Source organism: Pristiophorus japonicus, chromosome 9 (genome assembly GCF_044704955.1).
Source record: "Pristiophorus japonicus isolate sPriJap1 chromosome 9, sPriJap1.hap1, whole genome shotgun sequence".
Taxonomy (NCBI): domain Eukaryota; kingdom Metazoa; phylum Chordata; class Chondrichthyes; family Pristiophoridae; genus Pristiophorus; species Pristiophorus japonicus.
In genome coordinates this window covers 114,441,743-114,462,906 of record NC_091985.1, presented here as the reverse complement: position 1 = coordinate 114,462,906, position 21,164 = coordinate 114,441,743, and the positions used below count along the sequence as shown (strand labels likewise).

General features: G+C 44.6%; 1 protein-coding gene across 2 annotated transcripts in view; it reads left to right on the top strand.

Annotated features, from left to right (window-relative positions):
* The window catches only part of sytl3 (synaptotagmin-like 3), a 266,722-nt gene that overhangs the window by 183,906 nt on the left and 61,652 nt on the right, over nt 1-21,164 (top strand). For both annotated transcript variants that reach the window (XM_070889705.1, XM_070889706.1), the window contains exons 5-6: nt 5,871-5,922; nt 12,688-12,736. In XM_070889705.1, coding sequence (XP_070745806.1) covers nt 5,871-5,922; nt 12,688-12,736 — 101 coding nt within the window. The remainder of the gene's footprint in view (nt 1-5,870; nt 5,923-12,687; nt 12,737-21,164) is intronic.

Here is a 21,164-nt window from a genome sequence, read left to right as displayed (position 1 = left end):
CCTGTCTCTGGATCTCCGATTGAGAGGGACACAGATGTGTTATTTATCTCCCAGCCATCCTCCTCTGCATCTGTAAGCTGGACTATTTCTGGTGGACCACCTCCAGTCCTGTCCCTCTTTCTTGCATTTTGTGCTTTCTTCTTCTACAAGGGGTGAAAGATCGGGTATTTACTCAATGGATGCAATGCATTTGGTGAAGGTGATTATGAGACAGATGCATTACATTGCACCAGGATTGGAGTGAATGGATAAATGAGGAAATTAAGGCTGGGTTCTGCTGAAAGTTGAATGGGTGTGAGGAGTGATGTGATGGAGTATGCTTGGCAAGGCATAGTGAAGGGGGGAGGGGTCTTAAAACACAGGTGAATCAGCAAATGTACTCACTTTTCCTGACCTGATTAGATCATTAAATTGCTTCCTGCACTGCATCCAAGATCAGGACAAAACGCTTCTGCTGCTTACCTCCTCAGCTACTTCCAACCAGCCCTTTTTGATGAGAGCTGCAGATTTCTTCCTTCCATTTCTGGGGAAAAGTATGTCCCTCCAGCTCTTGACTGCAATCAGCAGTAATTCCAGGGAAGCATCATTAAATTTGGGTGCTGCCCTTGTCTACACAGAGCAAGGGCAGCAAACAGATTTAATGATGCTTCAATTGCTCTGTGTGCATCCATCGTCAACACCTCCTGGCTCCTCCAATTTCCATTTGTACACTATCCTTTTAAATAGAGTTGAGCTCACGTCAGGGTTTGCATTAAACCTGCTGTGCAGCTTGTAGACGCAAAACTCGGAAGTCAAAATCTATTGCTTCAATTCAGTTGCGAGTGCAAATTCTGACCCGCTGACTTGACTTCTGGGTTTCACTCTCACAATTCCACCTCCCTGCTTGAAGCCATCTTCAGATTAATCTCGTAGTCAAGAAGTTGCTTTGACCCCCACCCCCAACAACAGTTTGCAGTTATGCAGCACGTTTCATGTCCACAGAGCATCCCAAAGTGCTTCATAGACAGTTAACTGGTGCAATGTAATCAATGTTTTGTAGGGAAATGTTATGTCAATTTGCTCACAACAATACCCCACAAACAGCAATGAGATAAATGATAGATAATCTGTTTTAGTGATATTGGTGGAGGGATAAATATTGGCCAGGACACAGGGCGAACACCCCTGCTCTTCATTATACTGTAGTGCCAAGGGTTATTTTATGTCCACCAGAAAGGGCAGGTGGAGTCTTGGCTTAATGTCTCATCTGAAATATAGCACATCTGACAGTGCAGCGTTTCCTTAGTACTGTGCAGAAACGCCAGCCTAAATTTTCAACTCTCTGGAGTGGGCCTTAAACCCACAACCTTTTGACTCAGAGGCGAGAGTACGACCAACTGAGCCATGGCTGATGCCATGTAGAACCTTTGAATATAGAAAAAAGTCCCAAGGCGCTTTGATGACTGATTTGAGATATGCAGTGGCCTGAGAGTAGGCTGCCTACCGTCCTTTCACTATGCTTGTTTGTAGGACTAGCACCAAAAATTAAAAAATAGACTCAATTGCAAAAGGAGTGCTGCTGAGTTCAAATGCACTGCCTTGCATTACCCTCTCAGCAAGCTGCATTCATTAGAGCTCAATATGCCATAGTGCAGGAAACCTTTATTCAGTACCAATAGATTCCCAATGCTTGATCTATCCGCTTCTGTCAAGCAGTAAAACAAATTAGCTGGTCAGTATCACATTGCTGTTTGTGGGATATGCTGTGTCACGTTTCCTCCATCATCATCATCATCATAGATGGTCCCTCGAACAAGGATGACTTGCTTCCACGAGTTCACAGGTGTTTCGATGAAGGACCCGATGTTCCAGTCCTGAACTCCAATTGAGGGAGTGGAAGATGCCTGTGCGTTAATTTTTTTAACGTGTGGTGACCATTGCACACCAGCCACCACACGGGCTTGACAGAGCTAGGTCTTGGTCCAGTGGCAAGGATTAACCAAGACGACTGGAGACCAGCTCTGCTGCACGGACCCAGTGCGCACACATATTGCAGTGTGGGCTGGCCCGTGGTGTCCCTGGGCCCTCAGCTCTTCTGGGCCCCATACCCTCATCTGTCGCACCTCCGCCACGATCTATCGACGCTCCTCCGCCATAAACAAACACCGCATCTCGTCAAGAACACTCGCCGTTCATCCACCCCGACCTTCCCACTCTCCTGTGTACCTGGACCCCGCCGATGTTTCTACACAGGCTTCAAAATGGCGACCAGGGTTTTGATGACGTCTCCCAGTCGCCCATCTCAAAATCGTCACACATTTGGAGCAGCTCGCGCTGGAGATTGAAGTGGTATGCCGCTCCAGCTCTTTTATAGCCCTACCTGCAGAGCTGTTCTCTCTCAGGTTGGGGGGGCCACGATGATACTGGACCAATCAATGATCTCATCCTATAGCTTCCAACATGGGAACGACCAATTGACATTTATCCCAAATCTTTCTGCATTTCTTTTACAACAAGATCCTTTCCGGCCTCTTTAAATATGGGATTATCATCATGTAGTGTACATGATAGTCAATCATGTAACACATGGATCAAGGGCCCAATTTCCAACTTAAAAGCTGGAATTGTAAAGCAAAAATGTAGAAAGTGAATTTGAATGAGAGGAAACAAGGGCTAGAAAGTAGTCAACAAGAAGGTCTGGTTTACTAAATGGTACATACTTCAATGCAAGAAGTATAGCGAATAAGGCAGATGAGCAGAGAGCACATGTAGACACTTGGGAGTATGATATTATAGCTATTACAGAGACATGGCTAAGAGGGGCAGGTATGGCAGCTCAACATTCTTGGTTACAGGATTTTCAGATGGGATAGAGAGGGGGGTAAAAAGGGAGGGGGAGGGTCGCGGTATTGATTAAAGAAACTATTACAGCTGTGAGGAGGGATGCTATGTTAGAGGGATCATTAAACAAGGCCATATGGGTTGAACTGAAAAACAAAAAAGGGGCGATCACACGGCTGGGCATGTACTATGGACCCCCAGTGAGAGGGAGATAGAAGAGCAAATATGTAGGCGAATTTTTGAGAAGTGCAAAAACTATAGGGCAGTAATAGTAGGGGATTTCAACTATTCTAATGTTAACTGGGACAAGATTAGTGTGAAGGGGATAGAGGGTGCAGAATTCCTAAAATGCATTCAAGAGATCTTTTTTAGCCAGTATGTAGCAAGCCCAACATGGGTGGGGGGACGGTTCTGGATTTAGTTTTAGGGAATGAAGTTGGACAGATGGAAGAGGTATCAGTGGGAGAGCATTTAGGTGCTAGTGACCATACTTCAGTTAGATTTAAGATAGTTATGGAAAAGGACAAGGATAGACCAGGAATAAAAGTTCTAAATTGGGGATAAGCCAACTCTGCTAAGCCGAGAGGTGATTTAGCCAAAGTGGACTGGAAACAGCTACTTGAAGGTGTCAGTGCATTGGGGGGCATTCAAGGAGGAGATCCGGAGGGTTCATGCCAAATATGCGCCCTTAAAGAAAAAAGGTGGGACTAACAAATCTAGAGCCCCCTGGACGTCTAGGGACATACAGGGTGGGATAAAGAAAAAAAAGGGAAGCTTATGACAGATACCGAGAGCTAAATACTGCAGAATCTCTAGAGGAATATAGAAAGTCCAGGAGTGAAATTAAAAAGGATATTAGGAAAGCAAAGAGAGAGCATGAAAAATTCTTGGCAAGTAAAATCAAGGAAAACACAAAGATGTTTTATAAATGTATTAAGAGCAAGAGGATAACTAAAGAATGGGTAGGGCCTATTAAAGACAATGAGGGTAATCGGTGTGTGGAGGCGGAAGATTTATGGTACTTAATGAATACTTTGCATCTGTTTTCACAAAAGAGAGGGGCGATGCAGACACAGCTATCGAGGGGAAGGAGTGTGAAATATTAGATGAAATAAACATAGTGAGAGAGGAGATATTAAGGGGTTTAGCAGCTTTGAAAGTGGTTAAGTCCTCAGGCCCGGATGAAATGTATCCCAGGCTGTTAAGCAAAGCAAGAGAGGAAATAGCAGAGGCTTTGACCATCATTTTCCAATCCTCTCTGGTGCCAGAGGACAGGAGGACTGCTAATGTGGTGCCTTTGTTTAAGAAGGGAGAAAGGGATACACTGAGTAATTACAGGCCAGTCAGCTTAACCTCAGTGGTGGGAAAATTATTGGAAAAAATCCTGAAGGACAGGATAAATCTTCATTTAGACAGACATGCATTAATCAAGGACAGTCAGCACGGATGTGTTAAGGAAAGGTCGTGTCTGACTAACTTGATTGAATTTTGAGAGGAGGTAACTAGGAGAGTTGATGAGGGCAGTGCGTATGATGTAGTGTATATGGATTTTAGCAAAGCTTTTGATAAGACATGACAGACTGGTCACAAAAGTAAAAGCCCATGGGATCCGGGGCAAAGTGGCAAGTTGGATCCAAAATTGGCTCAGAGGCAGGAAACAAAGGGTAATGGTTGATGGGATGTTTTTGTGACTGGAAGGATGTTTCCAGTGGGGTTCCACAGGGCTCAGTACTGGGTCCCTTGCTTTTTGTGGTACACATCAATGATTTAGACTTGAATATAGGGGTATAATTAAGAAGTTTGCAAATGATACTAAAATCAGTTGTGTGGTTGATAATGAAGAAGAAAGTTGCAGACTGCAGGAAGATATCAATGAACTGGTCAGGTGGGCAGAACAGTGGCAAATGGAATCTAATCCAGAGAAGTGTGAGAATTGGAGAAGGCTAACAAGGAAAGGGAATACATATTAAATGGTGGACACTGAGAAGTGTAGAGAAACAAAGGGACCTTGGAGTGCATGTCCACAGATTCCTGAAGGTAGCAGGCCAGGTAGATAAGGTGGGTAAGAAGGCATACAGGATACTTGCCTTTATTAGCCGAGGCATAGAATATAAGAGCGGTGGTGGGGGGGTTATGCTTGAACTGTATAAAACACTGGTTAGGCCACAGCTGGAGTACTGCATGCAATTCTGGTCACCGCATTACAGGAAGGACATGATTGTACTCGAGGGTACAGAGGAGATTCACGAGGATGTTGCCGGGAGTGGAGAATCTTGGCTATGAGGACAGATTGGATAGGCTGGGTTTGTTTTCTTTGAAACAGAGGAGGCTGAGGGGAGACCTCATTGAGGTGTATAAAATTATGAGGGACCTGGATATAGTGGATAGAAAGGGCCTATTTCGCTTAGCAGAGGGGTCAACAACCAGGGGGCATAAATTTCAAGTAATTGGTAGAAGGTTTAGAGGGGATTCGAGGGGAGATTTCTTCACGCAGAAGGTTGTGGGGGTCTGGAACTCACTTCCTGAAAGGGTGGTAGAATCAGAAATCCTCACCACATTTAAAAAGTAATTGGATGTACACTTAAAGTGCCATAACCTGCAGGGTTACGGACCTAGTGCTGGAAAGTGGGATTAGGCTGGATAGCCTCTTGTTGGCCGCCACTCCTTCCATGCTGTAAACTTCTATGATTCTTATTGAAACAGCTCTGATTTATCACTTTAGTTTACCTCAAAATGATCTTACTGTTCCCTGTATAGGAGACATTTCCTCCTTTATAACAGTGACTGCACTTCAAAAGTATTTATTTGGTTGTAAAGCACTTTAGAATGTCCTGAGGTCATGAAAGGCATGATGTAAATACAAGTCTGTTGTTCCTTTTTCTTTCTTGTTATAGGGAACTAAAGATAACTGTTGAAATGTGTTCTCCAATTTAGTATTTAAAGTCAATAAAAGACAATCATGAACTTTCATTCATCACTGAATCATCCTGAATAAAGGCCACCCCTTTAATTGTATGGTTTGTTTATTTTCCTGTTTTTTTGTTGTATAGGTAAACATGAAACAATAAGTGAGAAGCTCTTGCAGACCTTTCGAACACTGAGGTAAGGTCTCTTGTGATGCATTTTACAGGGAGGTGACATTTAAAACACTTCTTGTTCATGAATATGTGAGGGTTCAGCCAGCTGCATAAAATGGCAACTACAGGACGGTTCAGATCATCTTCTGCATTTACAAACTTAGTGCAGCGGGGAAATAATGCTTGACATATAACAGTGAACTGGTCAAGGCCTGTATCACAAAATGGGCTGTTGGAAAATGGTCTTACGCCGTGCCCATCTTTCTTTTCCGGGGAAAACTGACTGCCGATTGGCTATCAGCTCCTCCCGGAGTCACAGTGCGGATTTCGTTCCAAGAGTGGAAGCAAGTCTTCCTCGATCCCGAGGGACTGCCTATGATGATGATCAGCCCATCTTGCGCTGCTGGCCTTGGCCAGTTTCACCCCTATGTGGTCTGTGAATCGTCTTGAGTTGGTGAAGGGTGATGCTGAAAGTTTCTTGGGTGAGGTTGATGTGCATGTGTTCATCAGCAGTTAACAAAACAAATAGATTGTTTAACTGCATGACTCAAAACAAGTCACGTGTACCATGCTCTAAACAGATCACATTTTGAGTACAATGTCCAGTTTTGTCACTGAGACACGGTGGGAGATATTCAAGCCCTGGAGACAATGCAGCAAGGAGCCGGGATGCTGACACATCCCCTTCCCTCCTCCCATGTCAAAGACTGAGTTATGAGGAATGATTACAAAACCTTGGTGTATTCATCCTTGAAAGGTGATTGAGAAGGAAGCACTTAGTGGTTTTTAAAACAGTAAATGGTATAGAAAATGTGAAACTGGAACATCGCTAGATACGAATCCAGGACAAGAGTTCTGGTTCTAACTAGTGAAAGCTTTGTGACAGGAAGTCCTTCAGAGTAGAATGGAATTCTGAGTAGAGAAGTGGACACAAAAAGAAACACTGGGTTCATTTAAGAATCAGGATGCTGTGATGGAGAACCGTCGGCCCTTTCTGGGTGGATGAGTTTAGATGGGCTGCTGACCATGCTCATCAGTGAATTGTAAACCCTGGGAGACAGCTGCTTGTCTAAGCATCTGGAATCCAGTCTCTCCAGTTGATTGTTGAAGATGGTGCAATAAATTCTGGCCCCAATGTAACTGTTTGTATGCAGGTCTCTCCTTTATATTTAAATATAAAACTACAAGCACAGAGTGTTTGTAACAGAAGGATTCCCTTTCTTAGATGCTAGAGCATTATCTTGAATGTAAATATGGTATGATTTCAATTGAATGTAATGGCTCTAACTTCAGTGTGGTCTGAGGGGGAGTGGCCCTTTATGGCTCCCATGTTAGCTGACATTGCTAACGGTTTTCTCTCCTCAGACACTGTCCCCCCCTCTCCTTCAAATCTGCCAACATCACCCACTTCCCAAAAACACAACCCTCGACCCCTCCGTCCTTGTAAACTACTGCCCCATCTCCAACCCCCCTTTTCTCTCCAAAGTCCTTGAACGTGCTGTCGCCTCCCAAATCCGTGCCCGTTTTTCTCGGAGCTCCATGTTTGAATCCCTCCAATCAGTTTTCGGCTCCACTACAGTACCAAGAAGGCTGTTATCAAAGTCATAAATGACATCCTTCGTGACTGTGACAAAGATAAACTATCCCTCCTCGTCCTTCTCGATCTGTCTGCAGCCTTTGACACAGTTGACCACACCATCCGTCTCCAATGCCTTTCCTCCATTGTCCAGCTGGGTGGGACTGCACTCACCTGGTTCCATTCTTATTTATCCAGTTGTAGCCAGAGAATCATCTGCAACGGTTTCTTTTCTTGCTCTCGCATCATTACCTCTGGTATCCCCCAAGGATCTATCCTTGGCCCTCTCCTATTTCTCATCTACATGCTGCCCCTTGGTGATATCATTCGAAAACACAGTGCCTGTTTTCAAATATATGCAGACAACACCCAGCTCTACCTCACCACCACTTCTCTTGATCCCTCCACAGTCTCTAAATTGTCTGACTGCTTGTCCGCCATCCGGTACTGGATAAGTAGAAATTTGCTCCAACTAAATATTGGGAAGATTGAAGCCATTGTCTTCGGTCCCCGCCACAAACTCCATCCTTCTCCCTGGCAACTGTCTGAGGCTGAACCAGACTGTATTTGACCCCGAGATGAGCTTCCGACCACATATTTGCACGGTTACTAAGACCGCCTACTTCCACCTCCATAACATCACCCGTCTCTGCCCCTGTCTCATCTCATCTACTGCTGAAATACTCATCCATACCTTTGTTATCTCTAGACTTGACTATTCCAATGCACTCCTGGCCGGCCTCCCATCTTCCACCTTCCATAAATATAAGCTCATCCAAAACTTTGCTGCCCGTATCCTAACTCGCATCAAGTCCCTCCATGGTCTAGCCACTCCCTATCTCTATACAACCCTCTGAGATATCTGCGCTCTTCCAAGTCAGACCTCTTGCACATCCCCGATTTTAATCGCTCCATCATTGGCTGTCGAGGCCCTAAACTCTAGAATTCCCTCACTAAAACTCTCCTCCTCTCTACCTCTCTTTCCTCCTTTAAGATGCTGCTTAAAACCTACCCCTTTGACCAAGTGTTTGGTCATCTGCCCTAATATCTCCTTATGTGGCTCAGAGTCATGCTTTGTTTGATAATGCTTCTGTGAAACACCTTGGGATGTTTTACTATGTTAAAGGCGCTATATAAATGCAAGTTGTTGTTGGATGTGTTAGAATGTAGCGGTTCATGTACCAAAGTGAGCTAGCTGTTAGTGCTGTATTGTTGCTGGCCAGCAGAGATTACCGATGAGCAGCTTGTTTAACCTCCTCAGGCTGGAAAGTGGAGTTGATATAAAAGTTCAGCCATGATCTTATTGAATGACGGAGCAGGCTCGAGCGGCCGTATGACCTATTCCTGCTCTTCTTTTTCATGTTCTGTTATGGAGAGAATTAAGAGAGGTGTTAAAAATTATGAAAGGTTTTTGATAGAGTACACAGGGAGAAACTTTTTCCACTGGCAAGAGGGTTGGTAACCAGAGGACATCGATTTAAGATATTTGGCAAAAAAAACAATGGGAAGATGAGAATTTTTTTGTGCAATGAATTGTTATGATCAGGAATGCACTGCCTGAAAGTGTTGGAACCAGATTCAATAATAACTTTCAAAAGGGAATTGGATATATATTTGCAAAGGAAACTTTTGCAGGGTTATGAGGAAAGAGCAGGGGAATGGCCAAATTGGATAGCTTTTTCAAAGTGCCAGACCAGGCTGATGAGCCAAATGGCCACCTTCTGTGCTGTACGATATGATTCAAGGTCATCAGAGTGATGAAAAGCTGTTAGGTCTCCCCTTAACTTTCCACACTCTATTGAAAGATGCGCTAACTTCTTTTAATAGCTGTAAGTCCTTGTCCCTGGTAACAGCCTAGTGACTTGTAAGCTGCACTGTTGCCATTGCTTTGATATCCTTCCATATTCATGGCGTGATGCCCCAATACTGCTCTATTTTACATTTACAATAATTAGTGTATCTTGCACTTTACAGTAAAGGTGAAAAGAGCGTGACCTGATTAAGCAGCCAAATGGAGATGTGGGCCGGAAATTTCTTTAGAGCTGCTCCCTCTCCACCATTATAGCTGGCCTGCACCACACAGTCATGATATCATGTCTGAAGTATCAGGATTAGACTCCCCCTACCCACCAACCGCCATGTGATGTCCTGGGGGAGGCAACATTTTTTTAAAAAAACTACAGCCAATTAGGGAAAAAAAATGTCTGCTATGTCGTGAGAGCAGTAGGCCTGGTGTCTTCTGCTGGTGAATGATGCTGAAACCAATGAAAGGGGAAAAAAGGTCCAAAAATGTGCAAGCTTTTAAAAAACGAATTGGAACTCCCCACTAAAGTGAACTAAACACATTTTAGAAAAAATGTACCAGTTGATAATTTTACATTTATTTTCTTTTATTTCATCTTTGAAATGTATCATGTGACATCTTATTCCCCTCATTTACTAAAGAGCTAAATTAATGGAAAATATATTTCAATTCTTCCATTTCATAAACTCAAGTACCTCCTCTGGAATTTGCAATGTCAGTATAACTTGAAAAATGGGATCTCCTTCATGGGTTCAGGCTCTGCCTTGTGAAGATAAATTGGAGTTAAATGGGAAGCTACCATCTAATTGGCAGCGTACAATTGTTAACTATTTCATCAACATATTTTGAGGTTCAACTCCCAGGTTGGAGTCTCTCTTGATGGGAGTGCTGGTCGCAGAATCATGATTCTGTCTAGCGAGATTCCAGGCTGGCAGCTTCACCTTGCAGTATTGCCCCTTTATGCTAGAGAACAACACAAGGTGTCAGTGTAAGAGTGTTTGCACTCTCGAATCAGGTCATAGGTTCAAGTCCCACTCCAGATGCTTGAGCACATAACTTCGGCTGACACTCCAATGCAGTACTGAGGGTGTGCTGTACTGTCAGAGGTGTTGTCGTTTAGATGTGAAGTTAAACCGTGATCCCGTCTGCTCTCTCAGGTGGATGTAAAAGATCCCATGGCACTATTTAAAGTAGAGCAGAGGAGTTCACTTGGTGATCTGACCAATATTTATCCCTTCACCATCAGCACTAAATCAGATGATCTGGTAATTATCTCATTATTGTTCGTGGGACCTTGTGTGCAAATTGGCTGCTGCGTCTGTCTACATTATACACTTCAAAAGTACTTCATTGGCTGTAAAGCTTTTTGGGATGTCCTGAGGTCATGAAAGGTGCTATATAAATTCAGGTTATTTCTTTCTTTCTTTAATGGTTTAGGATAGTGCAAAGATCAAACATTTGTCAAACGTTGTGGTGTGTGAGGTATCTGAAATTCTAACTCCTCCACTTCATCACTTTTTCTTATAAAACGCCAAATCTAAAAATGGTCTGCCTCCCATCACTCTTTTCTCTAATCATGACAGTAGGTTACAGGGGTAGAAAAATGTCAAATGGAACTGAATATCAAGTGGTTGATGTGATATCACCCATTTTGTGTTACACCCAAGACAGATTTCTACCCCAGTGACCCAAATATAACCTATGTTGCAAATAGTTGCTGAATAGTAATGGAATGGATAAGTTAATTGTGCAGCCTTAACAGATTCCTGCTTAGGCTCCAGCAATGGTTATTTGCCCAACCCAGAACCAAGTACCACCAACAAAAAGAACTATAATTTTACATTTTGCTACCCAGTAATGCAGTCAGTTAGTTGATGTCAAGCAGCAACATTTTAACATCATCCATCAGCTGACCTTTAAGTTGCGTTGTGTTTTCACTTGACTTGCTGCTGGCTGAGCCCTTTGTTTGCCCAGTACCTGGAGCATCCTTGGTGCGGAATTTTCGTCACCATTCTGTGCCGTTTTTTTGGCCGACGCTGTTTTTATTGGAGCAGACTAAAATCTGCAAGTTTCGCCAAAGTTTCTGCGCCATTCTAAAGTAAGTACGTCTGATTTTTTTTAGTTCCTGATTTTTTAACATCACTGGGGGCGAAACCTGCCGGGTGCACCATTTCTGGCCATTTAAGCGCGTTTGCACCCTTCTGAAAAACCTTCCCTACACTTAAGGAAATTGGCGCAGAGAAGAGAAAATTGGTGGAGAGAAGACGCCATTGTTTCAGCGGAGCTGAAGACGCGGCAGAGGTGGGGTGGGGGGAGTAGGTGCGGGGTCCTTTCGGTTCAGGGTGGCAGCAGGTCGGTATGGAGTCCTTTCAACCTGGGAAAGGTGCGGGGTCCTTTCGGCCTGGGATTTGTGTGGGCCGATGGTAAGTCCTTTAAGCCTGGGATAGCAGCGGGGGGGGGGGGGGGGCAGGCCTTTTGGCCCAGGATTGCAGCGGCACAGGCACTGTAGAGGTGAAAAAGATCTATAAATGCTAAAAAGGAATAAAGGAATTTCATATTGTTTCATATATTGAGATTTCAGTCTGTTGTCCCAAATCTCACTTAGTGATTTATTTTACAAAGGGGAAATGCTTTATTTGTGTCTCAGCCCTTCAGAGCATCCCTCATTACCCTGGCAACCTCAGTTTTTCAGCGCAGACCTTAAGCTCCACCCACAAAGCTTAAGGACATCTGCGTCGCTCCAAAATGAAAGGTTATGCGGGTGAAACTTGGAATTTTTTTTTGACGCAGTTGGGCCACCAAAAAATCGGACGTACCTCTCCAATTGCGCCAAAAAAAGTCAATGTGGAATTTTGGTCCCATATCTCTCTTCAATGTCACTTCTTGTATAAGCAAGCGCTGAAAAAAGTGAGCTTCAATAACAGAGAAGCTTCAGGGGAGATTTAACAAAACAAAAACACAGATGAGTGAGTGAAATTAAACACTGCACACAAAATGCTGACACTAAATTATTCATTTCTAAGCAATAAACCAACTTGCTTTTAATGTCTGTTTTGCTGTGGGGATTTCAGACTAGCACTTAATTTGAAGCTAAAAGTCTATTCGTTTTTTTAAATCCTCCCATTTGGCAAAACCTCTAATTGATGTACAAAGTTTTGCACCACGATTTTTCAATACTTGCTGGTGCAAATCACATTGATAGACACTGAAGATTACATGCAGCCAGGTTTGTGAATGTCAGGGTTGGCTCCAAACCTTCCCACAATGCACAATATCAGTGACTAAGTGACTGAGCGGTGTTATAAGATGCTATTGAAAAGTTGCTATTGTTGTCTATGATATGCTAATTAAGCCAGCTTTCCAATATAGCTACAGAGTACTGAAATGCTGAATATGTTTTTTTCTTTCAGTAATATCGCCATTGTACCTCCTACTCCCCCGCCTACAGAATATCTATTGGTAATGTAAAGCTACATTGGCAGATTTATTATTGATCAACTAGAAACCCATGTTAGACAAAGCCATTCCTCCTTACTCTGTCCCCTTCCATTTTCTTTCCTTCTTCCTATCTGTTCCCCATTTGGTCTGACTGACCTGGATCTGGCAGTGTGCAACCCTTAAACTCAAACCATGTGTACCTGTAGACAATATGCATTGTGCCCATTGATCTCGACTCATCCAGGGATTATTTACATTCACCTAGCAAGATTGTAACTCTTTCTCTTGGTCCTTGTGTTTTATATATGAGACACTTCATGTTCCTTCCCTGTTTGCATGGTAGTGTTGACCACTATCCTCTGTTCTGTCTGCACCTTGCCATTGATTTCAATGCTAACCTTGCACTTCTATCACATAATAAAATGCTTTGCATATGAGAGAACAGACAGAAAAGGTTTCAATGAGATTTTTAAAGGTGAGGAGGAAGGTAGCAAGGTGAGGAGTTTCAGAGAGGCAATTTTAAAGGAGGACTCCAGATGATTTGATCGTGCTGGGGGATGTGGGGAAACGAGGAGGATGTTGCAGAGCGATATGGGTCCAGACTGAGACAAGGGAGAGGCTAGGTGTTGGAAAAGTTCACTGCTGAGGCAGATAATCTTGATCTTTTAGATGAATAGGCCCATTAGTTCCTCGCACTTGGCATGGAGGCAAGGATGGAGGGTGTGGGGTAAGAAGTTGGAGATGGCAGTCAGCCATTGATAAAAAAAAACTTTGATTTGTACTTTTAATTTATTTTTGCCTTGTGGCATTCACAAGGGAAAGGTTTGGATCCAAAACCAAATCAAAAGTACTTGCCCATCCCTATAATTATAAGGAATGGATGCATACATCAGTAACTCTTCTCTTTGATCACTGTAGCAAGTTACTGACTCAAATATAACTGCTGAGTAAGACTGGCTTCAAAGTAATGCAATGGATAAGTTCACTATGAAGATGAAACGGGAACCTGCTTTGGTTCCATCAATGGTCATTTGCCCAACCCAGACCCAAATACGGCCAATACCCACAAGAAAAACTCCTATAATTTTCTATTTTGATAACCAGTAATCTGACTGTGTGCATTCAATTTTTAAATAGCTGAGTTGTTTAATAAGTTGAATGTTTACTAATGGAAGCCTTTTGATTATTATGTTCATCCCAGCCTATTCCGTGCACCAGGACTCTCTATACAGAACATACTGGTGTTCACCCCCCTTCCTCCAGTTCATGCTGGTACGCTTACCTTATCCCAGTTCATGCTGCGACTCTTACTGCTCCCCACTTCAGGCCGGTACTCTTCCTCATATCCCAGCTTATGTTGGTATTCCACCCCCCAGTTTATGTTGGTATTCTACTCCCTCACCGCTTAATGGGGGAGAAATTGGCCTGGTTTGCGCCTCCCATTAGCACTTCCGGGGGCAGTAATGGGATGCTAAGGGGTTACTGCCGAGAGCAGCGAAATCACGAACTTCCATGGCGGGTTACTGCTGGCGCTAAAATGTACCGCCTCGATCTCTTGCGTCCCAGAGATCATAACGTCATTCAGTACGCAGCGCCCCATTATCGACCCGGATGTAAAATTCGTTGCCGCCCTTGCAGCATCGCTGGGCATCAACAACGGCAGCTGCAGCTGGCTGCTTGGGGATCACTAATTAAAGGCAGTGGTGGTCAAGTCGGCCAAAATATAATTATGCCCCCAGTGTGTTTCATTTTGCTCAGCCCTGCACTCTCTTAGAGTGCTTGGGGCTGCTATGTGTGTATCGCATATACAGCCTTCGGCTTCAATGAATGCAGCATTAGCCCTTCCCTTTAAGGGAGGGAAGCAGGCTGTAAAACCAATAGCGCTACACTGAATATCGTGCAGCGTTCGGCCGATACCGCCCCTCTCACTCCCTTTAGCACTCTAAGGGAAGTGGTAGCGCTTGATTTAGTGCTCCACTTCCCTCTTGGAGCGCTAAAGCGGAAGTTCCCGGCAAAATCAAATATTTAGCGCCCGCCAATACGCCTGCACTCCTGCAAAAGTTACCTCCCCAAACGGGGCACTATGCAATTTCTAGCCCCTCGTTTTTATTCTATCCACGTCGGTATTCAATGCTTTCCCCTGCCACAATTTACACACGCATTCTTTCTTCCCAATTCATGCTGCCAGTTTCCCCGTCTCCCCACACTGGCATTGTTTTCCCCACTAACTCCATACTCCTACAGTTCGGGAGTCAGCCTTCCCAGATTTCTTCCTGCTGTTGGCTCCTACCTAATGCTGCTGTTCTGAGGATTGAACTCTGCCGCACTGTGGGCTGTCATTCCTAATCTGTGTTTTTGGGAGCATTTGCTAACTTCAGTGATCCAGATTTGACTGTAGAAGAAGATAATCTGCTGCTGCCATAAAAAATTAACATACAAAATGAGATCCGGTCCCAATATTCCCATTACACATAGAGAGAAAACTGGGTGATTTACATCCTTTAGGGATGGTGTCAAAGTAGCTAAGGGTGAGGTTGCAAGAGATCTGGGGGTGCTGGTGGACTCAATGCTGAACATGTCCAGTCACAGCAGAGCAGCGATTGTCAAAGCAAATAGAATATTAAACTGTATAGGCAAAACAGAAGACCTCCAATCAGAAGCTAGCATGCTAAATTGTACAGAGCTCTGGTTAAACTGCACCCTAATCACCAAAGCACAAGGAAGAGACATTCAAGCCCCGGAGACAGTACAGAAAAGAGCAGCTGGTACCTACCCTCAGAAGGCTGTGTTATAGAAATAGGGGTCCCCGATGGAGTGCACTCTACGCGGGAGTCCTCCCACTATTTATCGGGGACTTGGCCTGGAGGGTGGTGCACGGAGCAGTCCCGTGCAATAAATTTTTAAGTCGGTTCATGGGCTCCCAGGCTGCTTGCAATTTCTGCGGTCTGGAAGAGTCCGTGTTCCATGTTTTTATGGAGTGTGCGAGGTTGCAGCCCCTGTTTCATTATTTAAAGGGCTGCTCCTCAATTTCTGGCTGCACTTCAGTCCCACACTCCTGATCTTTGGGCACTCTGTGCGGAGGGGAGCAGGTAGGTCCGAGGGCCTCCTCGTAGGACTGCTGCTGGGCACGGCCAAGGGTGCCATCAGCCGGTCCAGGTAGCGGGCAGTCGAGGGGGTCGTTCAGCCTGACTGCCTGCCTCTCTTCTGAGTGTACATCTGCACCAGTACGCTTGCGGCCTTCCGCGAGAGGTGGGCGCCGGAGGGACTGGAGTGCATTATCACCCCCGGCAACCAAATTTGAATTTGATTTGACATGTTTTAAAGTTTAATTTGTTTAATTGCCGGATTTTTAGTGTCCCCCTCCCCTTTTATAGGGGGCACTTGTAAAATTTATGATTTTATTGCCCAAAAAAAAATCACAAAAAAAAGTAAAAATAAATAAATAAATAAATAAAAAGGGCAGTTGAAAAATGTTTGGAGTGTCCCCCAGATTGGGGGGCACTTGACTTAACTGGTTAATTTTGTCTCCTATCAAAAGAATTGTGTTATAGAAACATAGAAGAAGCTTAGAAATTTACAGTGCAGAAGGAGGCCATTTCGGCCCATCGTGTCCACGCCGGCTGACAAACAGCTGCACGGCTCTTGGTCAGCAACCCTGAAGGTTACATATAAACCTATGAACAATGACAGAAAGGCAAAGAGCACCCAGCCCAACCAGTCTACCTCACACAACTGCGACACCCCTTATACTGAAACATTCTACACTCCACCCCAACCGGAGCCATGTGATCTCCTGGGAGAGGCAAAAACCAGATAAAAACAAAGGGCAATTTAGGGAGAAAAAAACTCTGGGAAAATTCCTCTCCGACCCATCCAGGCGATCGAAACTAGTCCATGAGATCACCGTGGCCATATTCGATTCCCTGCAGTACTTACCATTAATACTGCGTCGGCCAACAAAAAGTCACCCAGTCTAATTCCAATTACCAGCTCTAGGTCCGTAACCCTGCAGGTTACGGCACTTTAAGTGCCCATCCAACCATCTCTTAAAAGTGGTGAGGGTTTCTGCATCCACCACTCTTCCAGGCAGCAGGTTCCAGGTCCCCATAACCCTCTGCGTAAAGAAGCCCCCCCTCAAATCCCCTCTAAATCTTCCACCACCCACCTTAAAACTATGACTCTTCATAATAGACCTCTCCACCAATGGAAATAGGCCCTTACTATCCACTATGTCCAGGCCCCACAATATTTTGTACACCTCAATGAGGTCTCCTCTAAACCTCCTCTGTTCCAATGAGAACAAACCCAGCCTATCCAATCTGTCCTCATAACTAAGATTCTCCATTCCAGGCAGCATCCTAGTAAATCTCCTCTGCACCCTCTTTAGTGCAATCATGTCCTTCCTATAATACGGCAACCAGAACTGCACACAGTACTCCAGCTGTGGCCTAACCAAAGTATTATACAATTTAAGCACAACCTCCCTGCTCTTATATTCTATGCCAATAAAGGCAAGCATTCCGTATGACTTCTTAACCACCTTATCCACCTGGCCTGCTACTTTCAGGGATCTGTGGACAAGCACTCCAAGGTCCCTTTGTTCATCTACACTATTAAGTGGCCTATCGCTTAATGTGTATACCCTTTCCTTATTAGCCCTCCCAAAGTGCATTACCTCACACTTCTCTGAATTTGCCACTGCTCTGCCCACCTGACCCGTAGATTGATATCCTCCTGCAGCCCATGACTTTCTTCTTCATTATCAACCACACAGCCAATTTTAGTGTCATCTACAAACTTCTTAATCATACTCCCTATATTCAAATCTAAATCGTTGATGTATACCACAAAAAGCAAGGGATCCAGTACTGAGCTCTGCGGAACTCCACTGGAAGCATCCTTCCAGTCACAAAAACATCCATCAACCATTACTCTTTGCTTCCTACCTCCTAGCCAATTTTGGATCCAACTTGCCACTTTGCCCTGGATCCCATGGGCTTTAACCTTCTTGACCAGTCTACCATGTGGGACCTTATCAAAAGCCTTGCTAAAGTCCATATACACTACATCGTACGCACTACCCTCATCGACCCTCTTGGTTACCTCCTCAAAAAATTCAATCAGATTAGTCAAACACAATCCTCCCTTAACAAATCCGCGCTGACTGTCCCTAATTAATCCTTGCCTTTCCAAATGTAGATTTATCCTGTCTTTCAGGATTTTTTCCAATAATTTTCCCACCACTGAGGTTAGGCTATCAGGCCTGTAATTACTCGGCCTATCCCTTTCTCCCTTCTTAAACAAGGGTACTACATTACCAGTCCTCCAATCCTCCAGCACCATGCCCAAATCCAAAGAGGACTGGAAAATGATGGTCATGGCCTCTGCTATTTCGTCTTTTACTTCGCTCAACAACCTGGGATGCATTTCATCCGGGCCTAGGGACTTATCTACTTTCAAAGCTGCTAAACCCCTTAATACTTCCTCTCTCACGATGTTTATTTCATCCAGAATATCTCATTCCTCCTCAATTGCAGTATCTGCATTGCCCCTTTCCTTTGTGAAAACAGATGCAAAGAAAAAGAAAGAAGGCTTCGGTTATTGAGCGTTGAATGAAGGTGGACTTCGTCAAGATGTATAAGACATTAAATGGTATAGAGCAGGTAGATCTAGACTGTTAACAGGTTCAACATCTCCTGTAAATCTGGGAGAAAAGTGTTTTTTCTGAAATTCCTAGCAGATTGTCCAGTCAAGCGAGGAGAAGAGAGCTTTTCAAAATCCAATCAAATTCTGTGAGATATTTTTTCCAAAGATAGCCTCTCCCATTAACTAATCACTGGGGTGAAGGTCGAAGGAGAAATCAGACTGAGGGTAATTGTGAGGCAGAACAGTGCCAAGATTGGAATGCCATTTGACACCTCATCCATTGCTAATTACGCTTTTAGACACAATCCACAGTCTGTTATGTCATCATCATTATAGGCAGTCCCTCGGAATCGAGGAAGACTTGCTTCCACTCTTAAAATGAGTTCTTAGGTGGCTGAACAGTCTAACATGAGAGCCACAGTCCCTGTCACAGGTGGGGCAGACAGATAGTCGTTGAGGGAAGGGGTGGGTGGGACAGTTTGCCGCACGCTCTTTCCGCTGCCTGCGCTTGATTTCTGCACGCTCTTGGCGACGAAACTTGAGGAGCTCAGCGCTCTCCCAGATGCACTTCCTCCACTTAAGGCGGTCTTTGGCCAGGGACTCCCAGGTGTCAGTGGGGATGTCGCACTTTATCAGGGAGGCTTTGAGAATGTCCTTGTAACGCTTCCGCTGCTCACCTTTGACTCGTTTGCCGTGAAGGAGTTCCAAGTAGAGCACTTGCTTTGGGAGTCTCGTGTCTGGCATGCATTGAAGCACTGACCACACTTGATCAGCTCCGCTGGGCAGGCCACATAGTTCTGTTATGTAAAGTGTTACACTAAGCACTTTATGCTTTGAGACTTTCCTTCAAAGAACCTTAACCCTTAAACCTTACCACTTTGTAAACTGTAGCACCACACATTTGTTAAATATGCTAGAGCAACCTTGAGAGGACTTTCACCTGCCCCAGCCCCCTTTCCAGGCAGAGGGATACAACCAAGTGTCTGATACACAGGGAAGCCCATCGCCATGAAATCCATACAGGTAGGATGTCTGCCTGATCGGCAGTGCATACTCTCTCTGCGGGGACATTTAATTCAAGAAAGCTGAGGCACAGGTTGTTACACCGAAGGCTCAGCAAGGTCCAGCTGTGTATAAGAGTACTGCTGGACTGCTGCAGTTAACCAGGACAGCGCATATAAGCTTCCTGTTGTTCGTCCAGCTAGGACCACCCTACTCTTTAGGGTAATGGTTTTCATAACTATCAGGAGCTCCCAGTGAGAAGTCTATCCCTCCAGGTTTCCTTCATGAATCAAGCTGCTTGGCCAATGATTAATAGTGCTGCGCAGTACTGTGGACCTGCTTAGTTAAGGTATTGGTGCACCGAAACTGCCACAGAGGGAGTAATTCAGTTCCAAACTGCAATTGCTAGGCTTGGAGTCATCTTTACCCTAAGCAAACTCTTGTTTACTCCAACCCCTTCTCCCCACACCAAGGGAGTATAGTCAGTGGTTGGTCACTACACAACCGACAGGCTTGGAGCCCTCGATAGGCAAATAACAGGTAGCAGGAGCTCCTCGCAAGTGGTGTGGAGAGTGGCACAACTCATCATGAAACAAATGCACAAGTGCAGTGCCACCCACCCCACATCAGCAAAGACATGTACCATAGAATGGTGGTCCCACCAATTGGCGCTCTGGAGCTTGAACAGCAACCTTACCTCACTGTAACCCACTCGGGGTAGGCACCGAACTCTGGATATATGGTGCATGTTCTCAAAACCAATTCCAGGTGATGTCTTTATTTTAAATTATGAAGTCTTCTCTCCATCCTCTCTTTATCTTCTGGAACTGATGCCTCAGAAGATTTCCATAATCATTATCTCTCTGCTAACCCTTAGCTGTTGTTATATCCTTCAAAATGTTTATGCTATCTGGTGAATTCTGTCTACTTTTTTTTTGTTTATTTACCTTTATGCTTTAATATTATTGCTGTAACATGTTGCATCCTGTGTGCTTTTAATTGAAAACAATTTTTTTTAAGTTGGTAAAAAAAACACTAGGGCCTAGAAATTGGAGGTGTTAGCGCTGGCCATTAAGGTCCGTTCGGCAATAAAATGGCGGCTGCCTCACTTCCACCCGCTTCCGGTAGGTCCCGCGGCCGACGCCATTTTCGGCTGGGTGGCAGTGCTGCCAGTGTCCGTACTTTCTGGGGCTTTGTAGATTACGCAGATCGTGCCATCAGTGAGTGTGCAATGCTCACCTGACGCCTGATCTGCCATCCTGGAGTTTGTCGCTCAACTCAGCGGCCTGTGTTAATTACGATCAGCTGACCAAGCATTCACCAGCAGAAAGGAGGTGGGTGGGGAGGTTTGACCCATCCACCTCCACGGAGGTGTGTGGGGGACCTGACCCATCCACCTCCATGGCACGAACCTGGTATTGCAGTACTTCCAAGAACGGTGCAGTGGCTCTAGGCCTTTTGGCTAAGAGCATTGGCGCAGAGTGATCCTTGGCATGTGCAAGGTGACCTCTGGCGTTTGTGATTTGACAAAGAATTGGAACGATTGGCTACGAATTTAAAAAAAAAAAAGAAAGGAGCCTCCAGCAGCAATAGTTAAAGGGATCATCGGCAACAACTTGCAGCTGACATATTTGTTCAGTTTGACTGGCTCTGTGTAGCTTTCGGCAACTCTTGCAGCTTTCTAAACTTATTTCAAGTTCCTATGGTAACAGGGAGTATTGGTGCAAGTGGAGAATGCCTTCTTTCCTATTTAAAGGTCTTATTTAAAGTCTGCTCACAACATTTGCCACTTGCTCACAGT